Source organism: Canis aureus, chromosome 15, assembly GCF_053574225.1.
Source record: "Canis aureus isolate CA01 chromosome 15, VMU_Caureus_v.1.0, whole genome shotgun sequence".
In the NCBI taxonomy this organism is placed as follows: Eukaryota; Metazoa; Chordata; class Mammalia; order Carnivora; family Canidae; genus Canis; species Canis aureus.
Window position 1 is genome coordinate 50,620,461 of NC_135625.1, and position 13,831 is coordinate 50,634,291.

A 13,831-nucleotide genomic window follows, 5' to 3' on the forward strand; every position below is an offset into this window, starting at 1 on the left:
CTATTCCAGGATCCTGAGATCAAGACCTGACCTCAAATCAAGAGTCCAGATGCTTAACTGACTGAACCACCCAGACACCCCTAAAAAAATGTTTAAAAAAATTAAAACCAATGAAGAAAAAAATCCACAATAAATGAACTATTTTTTAAAGCTAAGAAATATTGTCTTTTTATAATTCTGTTATATTTTTTAAGTTTTTTATTTAAATTCCTATTCATTAACATACAGTGTAATGTTAGTTTCAGGGGTAGAATTTAGTGATTCAGCACTTCCATACATCACCCAGTGCTCATCACAAGTGTCCTCCTTCATCCCCTTCACCTGTTACCCCCATCCCCCTATTCACCTCTCCCTCCCAACCAACAGTGTGTTTTCTGTAGTTAAGAGTCTGTTTTCTGGTTTGCCGCTCTCTTTTCTCCCTTACGTCCTTCCATTTTGTTTCTTAAATTCCACATATCAGCAAAGGGAAAAGAAAAAGAGAGTGACGCAAACCAATAAAGACTCTTAGCTCTAGAGAACAAACTGAGGGTTACCCAGGGGAGGTGTGTGGGGGGAATGGATGAAGTAGGTGATGGGAATTAAGGAGGGCACTTGTCCTGATGAGCACCAGCTGTTGTATGTAAGTGATGAATCACTAGGTTCTGTACCTGAAAATAATATTGCACTGTTTAAGTAACTGAATTTTAAATAAAAACTTGAATAAAATAAGATACGCTGTCATAAATAAAATAAGGGGTGAATGGATAAAATGAGAAAAACAAAATATTGCTAACAGGTAAAGTTGATTGATGGGTTCATGAGCATTTATTAACTGATTTTACTTTTGCATCTTTGTTCAAAATTTTCCATGATAAAAAAAGTCAGGGATCCCTGGGTGGCGCAGCGGTTTGGCGCCTGCCTTTGGCCCAGGGCGCGATCCTGGAGACCCGGGATCGAATCCCACGTCGGGCTCCTGGTGCATGGAGCCTGCTTTTCCCTCTGCCTGTGTCTCTGCCTCTCTCACTCTCTCTCTCTCTGTGTGACTATCATAAATAAATTTAAAAAATTAAAAAAAAAAAAAGTCAAAGATGTATGTGATCTTCGGGGGAAAACAAAAAACAAAAAACAAACAAAAAAAACTGTCCCTGGGGAATCCCTGGGTGGTTCAGCGGTTTGGCGTCTGCCTTTGGCCTAGGGCGCGATCCTGGAGACCCGGGATCAAGTCCCATGTCGGGCTTCCTGCATGGAGCCTGCTTCTCCCTCTGCCTGTGTCTCTGCCTCTCTCTGCCTCTCTCTGTCTTTCTCTGTGTCTTTCATGAATGGATAAATAAAATCTTTAAAAAAAAAAAAAAAAAAAAACTATCCCCAAACAACAGCATTCCACATGAGTGAAATCATATGGTATTTGTCTTTCTTTGACTTATTTTGCTTAGTTGCATCCATGTTGTTGCAAATGGCAAGATTTCATTCTTTTTTTATGGCTAATATTCCATTGTGTGTGTATATAAATATAAATATAAATATAAAATCACATCTTATTTATCCATTCATCAATGATAGACACTTGGGCTGCATCCATATGTTGACTATTATAAATAATCCTGCAATAAACATAGGAGTGCACGTATCGCTTTGAGTTAGTGTTTTTGTATTCTTTGGGTAAATACCCAGGAGTGTGATTGCTGGATCATAGGGTAGCTCTATTTTTAACTTTTTGAGGAACCTCTATACTGTTTTTCACAGTGGCTGCACCAGTTTGGATTCCCACCAACAGTGCAAGAGGGTTCCCCTTTCAAGGAGTAGTCCTTTTAATTCTGTTCTTTCTAAGATCTTTTATTAAGCATCTATTCCATAAGCATATATTGTTTTTTGTCTTTTAACTTCTTAATTTTATTGTAATTAATAGATGTTATTGTTCAGAACAAATTTAGGTTTTTAGGAAAATTGAACACATGGTACAGAGTTCCCATTCCCAGCCTGCCCTCCTTCTGTGAGTGTTCTCTATTATTAGGATTGTACCTAAGTGTGGTACATTTGTTACAATTGATAAACTAGTATTAATACATTATTATTAACAAAACACCATAGTTTACATTAGGGTTCATTCTTTGTGTTATATGGTTTTATGATTTTTGACAAATGCCTAATGTCATACATTGCCTTTACAGTGTATCATGGGAAATAGTTTCACTTGCCCTAAGATCTTCTTGCTCTACCTATTTATTCCTTGTTCACTCCTGTCAAACTCTTTCACACATACTCCTCACCACTAACTGCTTAACCTAGTAAGCACTTAAATCCATGTTTTTATGTCTTCATGTTTGTTCACATGTGTTTTGTATCTGTGTCATGCATAAAGAATGGACCATCATGTGGTTTGTCACTGCAAGTTTTACAGAGCCAGTATGTCATTGAGTGGCGATTAAACCCTGCCCTCTTTCCCACCCTTAGCTTTACCTACTTTATTCTTTTTTTGTATTACTTCCATTTTCTTGAGTTATATTAAAAAGAAAATTATTTTTTTACATATAAACTAGAATTTTTTGATTTGGTATGCCTACTATAAAAAGTCATGCTATGAATTGCAAATGTATAATTGATTGTTAAGCTTAATTGTTCTTATGGCATATACATACTCAAGCTTAGCTTGCACTAAGGTCGTAATATTTAAACCACAAGTATCTGTAGTCTATCACTTTAAAAATAGTTGAATAAAACTACTTTCTCCTTCTCTTTCTTACTTTTCATTTCTACCAGTGAACAGCTCTGCGCTTTTTGTTACTGTGGTGAAAAAAGTTCCTTAGGACAAGGAGACTTAAAACAATTTAGAGTAACGCCTGGGTTTATCTTGCCATGGAAAAGCCAGCCTTCTAACAAGAAGGACGTTGATGACAACAGCAATGGCACCTGTGAGAGAATACAAAACTCAGCACCGCGAAAACAAAGAGGACAGAGAAAGTAAGCAACTTTGAATAAATGGTTGGAATGCAGTAAGGCTATATATAATTTATTTTCATCTCACTGAATATATATATGAGTTGTTACTGAATCATTTCTCATGTTTTTCAACATTCATAGAATGCTTTATGCCTCACCATTACCCCTAAAAAACACTCCTTTTCTCAAAATTTCTTGTGTAAAAAAAAAAAGTGTTATCTTAATTGTATATTAAAATCCATGTGATGACAAAAGTTCACTGTTAGAAGAAAACTTTAAAAGAACATAACATAAACCTAGAGGAAATTTATGAGAAGGAGGTAAAACAGATCAATGAAGTCCTTCTTTCATTCCTTTGAATAAGTTTTTAATTGTTTATAAGAATATAACCTAACAGAATGACAATACCAAGATGGGTTTCACTACTCATGTTCTTAATTTGTCATTTAGTTACTTTCATGGTTTAGAATGTTGAGCTGTCCTATAAACTGTTAAAATAAGGATTAACTTTGTTTCTGAGTAATTATATACTCAGAATGCCCTTTCTGAAGTTAAAGAAGCAGCTCTCTTTTTTTTTTTAAATGAAATAAGAATTTACTAAGGCATCTGTATAACTATACATGTGTGCCTGTATTCATCAACATTATTGTTACCTTAAACTTTTCTCTAATATGTTTAATTTTGGAGTTAAAATTTTTTTTATGTGTTGCTGAGTTTTGTTTAAAAAGGCCATCTTAATATGTGAACTTGGCTCTGGTATTTGAGGGAGTATAAGTTTCTGTAGTCGATGAGAAAGTGTAAAAATTAATTTAGCTTGGAAGGCTAACCAGCTCTGCCCCTTGAGGGTGATGATGTAATCATCCAAGTGCTTATCTGGCTTTCATCCAAATTTAAGTACTAAGGCATTGTTGTGTTGTACTTACTTGATTGGCTCCTTCTTTTGGACTGCTGCCAATGCCTTGAAGACCTGAAGTAGGAAATGAAACAATAACAAGAAAGAATCTTTTAAAAAAATTTAAGGTGGAACAGCTTAAGGAAGTTTAGAAGTACTGTGTTTAGTTTCTTGATATTTGAAAGGCCAGAGCTAGATCGTATAGAAGAACTTTTCCTTTTGTAATTTTTTTTTCCTTTTGTAATTAATTGAGCACTCACATCCTAGTTAATATAGTAAAATATATCAAAAGTCTAGCAAACTTTTAATGTCCATGAGTAATTAGCAAATTTAATGAACTAGACTAGCTTATATCTCATATCCTTCTCTTCTGCCTTTGAATAATGGCAATCATATAAACACTTATTCTGGGAAATACAGTTGGGCTTTGTTTACTTATTTTATAAGCTAAGTTAATTTTTACTGAAAACTTTAATGGGCTAAGATAATTATGTAAAAAAGAGCCTTGGTTTAGTCTTTATATACACTTAGTGTTTACTAATGTATTAAGTAACGATAACAAGACAGTTAATGGACTTGAGGAATAAAACACGTTTATAAAATTTGAAATTCATTTAGGGGTAGACAGTTTAATTTGGTAATGATTTTAAATAGTCACAAAATATATTACCGATGAATCGAAACCAAATAAACAAACTTGTTTTTGTTTTAAATTTGAAAAGGAGGCTTTAAAAATAATTTTATTTTTGGTGGCATTAAATTGTAAGAATATGTAATTGGGGATTCTTTTTCTCTTTCCTTTTGTTTTAGACTTAAAATTTTGAGGGTATGTATTTCAGCTGACTTCTCCTGATATTCTTTCCTAATAAGTTTGGCTGCTGTCATCCTTAGGGTTGCTATCAGCATGTTACTGACATGGTATATACATAAAAACTGGTTGCAAAACTTAAAAGTGAAGTTTGATTAAGCTAGTGGTTAGGAATTGATTAGTAATAGTAGACTGATTAGTCATTTCATTGATTTTTATACCTGTCTCCCCCATCAGATACTGGTGCAAAGAAATCTTAGAACAATTCATTAGTCTATATTAGATGAACTGTTCGTCTTTTTTCTCCTATCCCAGTAAAAGAACAATGATTAGTAATGAAGAATCTATTTGTAGGAATGGAGATTATATTTATAGGAAAGAGTTTGTTCTCATTATACTGTGGGCATTTATAAAAATGAAGATTTAAAGTTAGAATAGCATGCTAAACTTTTTTTTTTTTAAGTGAGTATGCATTTCTAATGCTAAACATAAAAATACTGGTTACTTTTATATGGTTTGATATTTAAATGTACTTATTGAAATATGTTAATACTTTTTTTCTTTCAATGATTCCAGGTATAAAAAAGTTTAGTACCCTGGTCATTGTGCTGATTTTCTCTTAATAGGAATCATGATAAATATCCAGCATACAGAAGTGCAGTGAGTCATGATCTATATTCAATAGTGATTTAATCCAGAATTATGATCAGGTTAAATACTATGATATCAGGAGAAGGTTAAAGTTTTAGTGCCAGTCGTCTGATTTCCCGTATCTAATGTTTAAACACAATAGTAATCATTGTTTACTTAATGATCTCAATTAATATCTGAAGTTTGAGGGTTTTGAAAGTCTGAAATCTCCCGTGTGTTGTATGTTCATTTTTATACTGCTGTTTTTGCTGTTACATTATCTTCTTTATTCCCCAAGCCACTAGTAGCTATTTTGTTTTTGCATTTTACTTCTGACTTGTGAGGTGAAAGTCTTACAACATCATGCCACAGACCAGCTGTCGAGATTTGTTGAGGGGACTGTAAGAAAGCTCCAGCTGACACGTTCTGCTCCCACTACCTCCCTCTTCACTTTGTAGTGGGTTTTCATTTCCCCTGGGAAATAACCTTTCTTTACATAAAATTAACTGCCAGCTCTGTTGTGGTAGTCCTCACGATAAAGCAAATTAAAATTTCTGATCGAGTTATGTTTCACAAGCATTTAAGTAAGGCTGAAGGGAATATTTATTTTATGTGATAAAATATAGTTCCTGATTAGAATATTAGAGTGTCATTTAAAAAATTATAGAATGGCAAAATAAATTTGTAACTGTAATTTTTAAAACTTCCTTATGGATTTGGATACTTTTTTTAGTTGTTGCTTACGTGATATAATATAGCAACCCAGTTTTATATTGCACTATGAATAATAACAGATGTGTTCTAAAAAGTTGTTTACTGACAGTTTATGCCTAATAAATTAAAATTGATTTGGCAATTCATTATATTAAGTTGTTATAAACAAAATAATCATCTACTTGTTACCACTTTCACATCTGTTTTATTTTATTTTTCCAGAGAACGATCTCCTCTGCAGAATATAGTCTCTTGTGTAAGTGTAAGCACTCAGACCGCTTCCGATGATCAGGCTGGCAAACTGTGGGATGAGCTCAGTCTGGTTGGCCTTCCCGATGCCATCGATGTCCAGGCCTTGTTTGATCCCACAGGTATAAATGAGCCAGGCTTCCATAAGCACTATCTCTTTACTGTAGATGCTGTGATCTTAGTGAATTTTCAACTTAATAGTAAATTCTTTTCATCTAGAAATAATCATGATTATTTTGTAAAAAATGTCATTGTTTAAGTACATTTGCTGAGGTAAGATAAATTGTTTAATTGTGTTTATCTACTATATGTAGCATCTGCACAGGGCCAACGCTGAACTGGATGCTTTCATAGATATTTGCATTTATTTTTCTGTAGACAGCAGCACCATGGAGATCTGTTAATTGAGGAAAGAAAAATTTAAAAGATCTGTGAGAAGTTGGGGAACTTGGATGTCTGGGTCTATTTAATGCAGGGTGAAGGCAGTAACTTAGTGTGTGGACATCTTATAATAGTAGTGTAGTGACCCACACAAGTGATGTGGTGAACAGTATAGAGACCCACACTCACAATGTGGCAGTGTGGTGAGTAGGTTAGTGACCCACACTCACGACGTGGTGAATGGTATAGTGACCCACACTCGTGATGCGGTGAACAGGATATGACCCACACTCAAGTGGTGAATGGTATAGTGACCCACACTCAATGATGCGGTGAATAGTATAGTGACCCACACTCGTGATGTGGTGAGTGGGTTAGTGACCCATAATCATGATGTGGTGAACGGTCTACTGACCCACACTCATGATCCGGTGAACAGTATAGTGACCCACTCACGATGTGGTGAACAGTATAGTGATCCACACTTGTGGTGCTCTTGGGATTTGGAGTTAATTTCATTTGAGCTGCATATTGATTGAAGCGGTTCAAGTGTTGTGTGATAGAGAATTTAAATACTGAGCTACTCTTAGTGATTGATGTGCACCCTTGGTGTGGGATGAAGCGGAATAGAGGTGTATATGTAGCTTATTTGCTATTCGTTCTCTTTGTCTTAAAGTATTGTATAATGTCCTTTATATTTTATGTAAAGATACCAAATAAAATCTTACAGTAATATTTAAATTAAGTGACTAAAACCTCAATTTTTGTGGAATAAATAATCAGTTCTTCAGTGATTCTCAAACTTACGTGTATCAGAATTACCTAGAGGGCTTGTTAAAACAGATTACTGGACACCACTGCAAGAGTTTTTGATTCAGTGGGTCTTGGTTGTGATAAGATATTTTGCATTTCTAATAAGTGCCCAGATGATGCATTTGGAAAGGGCTGACTGCTTCAGTGTGATACAGGGTGCCATTGTGTGTCTACATGTCAGAGTTGGTTTTGGGAGTTTACATCATATTAGTGTTAATACGCTTCCTGTTTATTTATCTACTTCTTTTCACTTCAACCATTTTAGGCACTTGTTGGGCTCATCATCGTTGTGTGGAGTGGTCACTAGGAGTGTGCCAGATGGAGGAACCATTGTTAGTAAATGTGGATAAAGCTGTTGTCTCAGGGAGCACAGAAGTAAGTAGATGTAACAAATATTTAATTAAGTCATGGCTTTGTAATATTTACTTTAATCAACATAAAGGTTCACTTGAAAGAATTATTTATTAAATTATTACTATAACGTAAAAACACTTAAAATAGGAATTTTTAATTTTATATCCAAGAGTAGTTTGTGCAAGCCACTGTAATATATATGTTAGGCTGTGCAATAAATGTAAATCTTAGAAACAAATATTTTACATTTAAAACAGAAATTAAAAATTTTAGAAATGAGAATTACTATATTTACAAATTCATGTGGTTACCTTTTAAGACAGAAGGATTTGATAAGGATTTAATATGAAGAGACAACATTTGATAGGTCAGAGTCCACAGTGTGGATTAGCTCTTTTTGATATTTCAAAAATTGATCCAGATATTTCTTTATAGTCGGTTGGCAGTTTAGTTCATCTTTTTGGCACCATCCCAAAGTAATATCACATACACAGCCTGCTGTCTTTTAAAATTTTCACTGAGATTTTCATGTGATTTAGAAACAAGCACAGAAATAAATGCAGCATTTACCTTCCGTTTATAAAGGAAACAAACCCTGTGAAGTGAAATTGTTTTACTGCCTACAAATTCTCTTTGATTTTTGCCAATTATATTTGGGAGAAATGAAACAGCACTTCCAAAAGAAGGTTAAAAATGGTATTTTGACCATAGAAGTTATGTGGCTTTAACAGATGGAGTACAGGTAAAACTTTCAAGTGTGGTCAAGACAGGGACTTAGATTCAAGTTAATTATTCAACTAGTATAATATTAGCTTTACTCAGATTAGTAAAGTGACATAAATTACATGGATGAGTAACTTCCACCTCAAGCTTAGTCAAATTCGAATGCTTGTTTTGGAAATGCGACATTACACTGAAATGCTTATGTCATCAAATTGTGAACAGTATAATGCATAATAGTAAAATTTTGCAGTCTGGACATACTTAGATGTCCAGATCAAGACTGTGATAGATCAGGGAATGCTCTTTCTGTCACAGACTACTTCAGAGGTAGTATTGGGTTATTTTCTGAAAGTGAAAAATATTATAGGAAAGGCAATGAACAAAGACTAAAATGAACTTTGTGGTGTTTGGAATCAGAGGAATCATTGTAGACTCATAGTTTTTAATATTTATACAAATACAGAAACACAGATGTGTGTGTACATGTCAATTACTATGTATACATATATTTCCTAGCTCTGTTCACTAAGATGATAGTTAAAAGCTTTCCTTGCCCTGTCCTTTTTGGATAGAAGATACCATCTTTGTGTTTTAAATACTTACTGATAAATATTTAAACGGGATTTAGAGATGAACGTCCATGCTCTACTGCTGGAAGAGAAATCAAGGGCCTAAGGGACCTGCATTCCTTCTCGCTTTATGGAGACATTACAATAGAGTGGGCCAGAGCAGTGGAATGCAGATGGAGGACCAGAGTAGATGAAGTGGTGAGATCCCAAGGGGAGCTGGTGGCTCATCGTCAGACCTTTACATCTTCACTAGGTTAAATCAGTCCAGACTTAATGGTGGTGTCTGTCAGTTGTCCGTTGCCATTTTCTAGTTTTTGTTTCATCTTTTGGTTTTCTCCATTATCAAATAGGCACAGAACTTAGCTAGAACTTTTTTATTTGCTTGCCCCTAAGAAAAGGAGAGTTTGTCTCACTGACAGAAATTCAAACCCATAACAACACACTTGTTGATGAGTCTGTGGGGAAATAGGCACTCTTCCACTTTGCTGATAGAATGCAAATTGGTGTAAATCTTCTGGAGGGGAATTTGTTAATACCTAAAAACTAGTTATTTTGACCTTTCTAGGATTCTGTCCCAAAAATATGCCTCCAATAATCCAAAATCCTTTGCTATTAGAAGTTAATAATTGCAGCATTGTTTAATTTGCAAAATATTAGAAACAACCTAAGTGGTCACGCATACTAGAATGGTTGAATAAACTATGGTTTGGTTCATACAGTGAAATATTGTGTGTGTAAAAATACAGTGAGAAATAGCTCTGTGAAATGATGTGAAGTTGGTTCCAACATGTATTTTTAAATGAAAAAAGAGTGCAAAAGACCATTTGTGATGTGCATCCTTTCATGTAAGAAAATATATCTGCATATGGTCATTTTGGAAAAGAAATACAGCAAGGATAAACAAGAAACTGAAGAGATTGGTTACCTGTGGCAGGTGGGTGGGAAAGAAGTGGAAATGGGAATGGGACTGATGTAGTTTGGATGAGGTGTGATAGACACTCTCAGATGTATCTCTCCGTATAGCTCTGACTCTTAGAATCATAGGAATGTTTCACGTACCCTTTAGATAAGCATTTACAGCTATCTAGGATATGGAGGAATCCAAAAAGGAATACCAAGATTCATACTAAAGGGGATAGGGAAGAAAAGAGCTAACCTGAGTAACTGGCAAACAATATCTTGACTGGTTAGCTGGAAAGCTAAAGACAAAAAAGCATTGCACAAACATGCTGTAACCCAGTGAGTAAATGTATTTCTCACAGGGGTTATGGATTCATAATACTGAAACCACTTTATGTGTTTACTGTAAATGAACAAATAAGTAAATGTATAGTTGATAATGAGAGCTAGATTTTTCAATTTTGGAGAAAGGAGCTACAGATAAGGAAAGGCTAAAATGAATTTTGTGGTGTTGAAATGGAATCAGAAGTATCAGTATAAAGTCATGGTTTTTAATATTTATATAGACAGATAAAGAAATACAGATATGTGTATATGCACGAGGCAGTATGCTTACATATAATTCCTCGTTCTGTCCTCTGTGAGGGCCTGATGTAGTGACCCCTAGTAGCAGTGAGCACAGATCTTGGTGCCCAGATCTTGGTTTCTAACTACTGCTCTCCAATAAAAGGAACTAGGATTCCTTGAGAAGTAGTTCATGGTATGGGGAGAATACAAACTGAGGTGCCAAAAAGTAAGGAAGTGCTCAAAAAGAGGAAGACTTGTGGAAAACACAGGATCCAACCTGAAGGAGCTCCTAAGAGCTGGACCAATTTGAGACACAACAAAAAATAAAGATAGTATTGGGTTTTCATCCACAGAATAAAGTAAGTACACGAGTCCATTCTGATATGAATGGATGAATGAACAAATGAATGAATAGCTTAAGTCAGGTCATTGCTCCTCTACCTACCACACTTCAGTACTGGACTCCCATTTCATTCAGAGAAAGAAAAAAAAAAAAAAAAACCAGTGCTCACTACGTGACGTGGCTCTCCATGATCTTCATCACCTCCACAAGTACTTCTAAGATATCGGTCACTCACTGACTCTGCCCCTCATTTGCTTCCCCCAACCATACCAGCCTCCTTCGTCTTCCTCAGATGCACCAGACTTATGTTCCCTCTGGGCCTTGGCACTTCCAGTTCCCTCTCTGTTGAATTTCTTCTTAGATGTATGCCTGACTTTTATTCAAGACTTGCCTAATGAGTGAGGGCTCTGCTTCACTTCTTACTGAAAATTTCAAGGGTTTCGTTCTCAAATAATGTCTCTGATCTATGGTTTTTTCCTTTGTACTTGTTCCCATCTAACATAGTATATATATTTACTTCATAATCTTGTTAATCTTTCCTTACTCAAGTGATAGTGCCATTCTGACAAGGATCTTTGTCTGTTTTGGTCATTCCTAAATAGATTATTTGTAGCCTAGATGAATAGCACTAGAGGTTGTTCATGGAATCATTCATAGTTACAGGAAAAGTCCAAAGTGCCAGAGTGTTAACTGAGGTCACTAATATAGTTAATTTTAGGAAAGTGAATGAAATTATAATTGTCTAAAAAGAAGTCCCTAAGATAAAGTTTAACAGTTCTACATAAGGACGATGACAATGAAAATGTTTGCTATCTCAAAAATGTTCTCTAGGGGCAACGTATGTAAAAGTGCTGTTGAACTTGGAATGCAGTTTTATTTTACCAAAAGACAGATGTTCTAAATTTGTTGACCTTTATTTTGATGACATGTGGCTGAATGTATTATAATACCTACCTCAAAGAAAATAAACATTTCATCTGCCTGTTCAAGGTAAAGGTGACATTTCAGCAGTGAGAATGTAATGACTTTTCAAAGAAACATGTGCTGAGGGTTGAGCATCTTGAAAATGGATGTTTGGAACTATTTCTATTTGATATTTTATTGCTAGAAACAATGAAAGTTTGTAAAAAACAAAAATTTCTCAGATTTGCCAGAAAATTTTGGACACAATTTTCTGTTCTATTTAAAATATTCTGAAGAATTTTAGTATGTTTCAAACCCATTTGTTAAAAATTTTAAAAATTAATATTTCTTGCTTATGGAAGGTGAAAATTCACTAGCTAAATTTTGATAATTTTGGTAGAGATTGAAAAATAGTTTTGCAAATGATGTACTACTTCTTTTTAGATCTCCTTATTTTTGTGAGAAACATTTGTTTTTAACTTATGACAGGTAGTGAAATAAATTCAAGTTAGCATCAGGCCTTTCAACTTAAGAAGGTGGAGGAGAAAAAAAAAAGAAGATGAAGGAGAACAAGATACAAAGGTCACATGGAGGGGTTGTAGTGTTCTCTAAACTTTTTGATTGTGCACATCTTTTAATAAGAAACATTTGAGCCTGCGTCCTTATTATGCAGTCTCACTAGAATATGTGTTTCTCCTTTATGACACTTCACCAACGTTTGTAAATTTACATTGTTGCTGTGAATCTTTTAATTTTGGTTGCCCCCACTAGGGCTGTGAACACCATGAGTGCATGGATAATATCTGTATTGGTATATCATTTATTTATCTCTAGTGTCTAGCAAAGTACCTGGAACACAAACAAGAGAGTCACTTACCGGATAAATGTATGCATGGATGAAATATGCCAACGAAGGGTAGTTAGCTTGAATGGAGAGGGAAATGCTACTGGCACCTAGTGGCTGTTGCTAAACACCCAGCCATGTCCAGGCCAGCCTCCTACGGCAAAGAATTACCTAGCTCAGAATGTCAGTAGTGCAGAGGTTGAGAAATTCTGGTTTAATTAATATTATTCCTATTTAAAAATTAATATGTTTTATATAATTTCCTCAAGTTTAATTTTTATTTTTTTATTTCTGAATTATTTTATTTGAGAAGGTGGGAAGGACAGATGGGACTGAGTCCTGAGTCCTTATAATTTCCTCAGTTTTTAAATGGCATTCTTTATCAAATGGTTGAGTTTTTCTAGAACTTTCCTCAGATTGTTTTTAGTTTTTCCAGGAGGAACTTTATTTTGCTAGATTAAAGAATATGCTATGCTGTGAACCTATGTTTTAGAAAAAGTAATAGTGTTTTCTTTTAAATTCTTCTTTGGATCCCTGGAGATGCTGCCAACATCTTGGAGATCTGGATAATTTGGATATTACCGATGGAATAGTTTAATTCTGAATGCTACAGATGTTTGATCATTTATTTACCTAAAGCCCCCTTTCCCTGCACTCTGCTCATTGCCCTCCAAAAGATATTACTGGTAAACTTCCAACACATATTTCTGTTCTTTTAACTACTTCTGAGTCAGATGTTCAGTGTTTTATTCTATAAATAAAACATTAAAAATTACTTATGTTATCTCCCTACTTAGAATTGATAATTTCTTATGTTTTCTCCACCTACCTCCTGCCACAACCCCATATTGAAATTTTATTGTATTATACTGATTTTGTGCCAGGTGTCTTGTATAAAACCGACTTAGTCCTGTGAGAAGATTTACAAGATTTTTATATTTTAGGTTCTTTTGGAGACTGTAAAAGAACAAAAATAGCTTCTTTATCATAAGGTGGATGGCAGTACACAATGTGAATGTAGATAAGCAGTGTAATGTAAATGTAATTTTGGTAAAAAAAAAAAATTTTTTTTAAACAGTATATGGTGGAAGTCTCTCCACATCTGTCCTGTAAGCAATTGGGAGTAGGTTTATATAAGATCATTTAGATATTGGACTGCATATTTATGTAAGGTGATTTGCAGGTGCCTATAATGTTGTCCAATACTGTTATTTTTTATATAATC

The 13,831-nt window shown here is 34.6% G+C and overlaps 1 protein-coding gene across 19 annotated transcripts in view; it reads left to right on the forward strand.

Moving 5' to 3' along the window:
- The window catches only part of KMT2C (lysine methyltransferase 2C), a 283,002-nt gene that overhangs the window by 117,853 nt on the left and 151,318 nt on the right, over positions 1–13,831 (forward strand). For 17 of the 19 annotated variants that reach the window (XM_077849571.1, XM_077849577.1, XM_077849576.1 and 14 more), the window contains exons 4-6: positions 2,737–2,937; positions 6,183–6,331; positions 7,669–7,778. In XM_077849571.1, coding sequence (XP_077705697.1) covers positions 2,737–2,937; positions 6,183–6,331; positions 7,669–7,778 — 460 coding nt within the window. Of the gene's footprint in view, positions 1–2,736; positions 2,938–5,192; positions 5,277–6,182; positions 6,332–7,668; positions 7,779–13,831 lie in introns of those variants that run through there. The other 2 variants (XM_077849588.1, XM_077849589.1) reach the window with 2 other exon arrangements.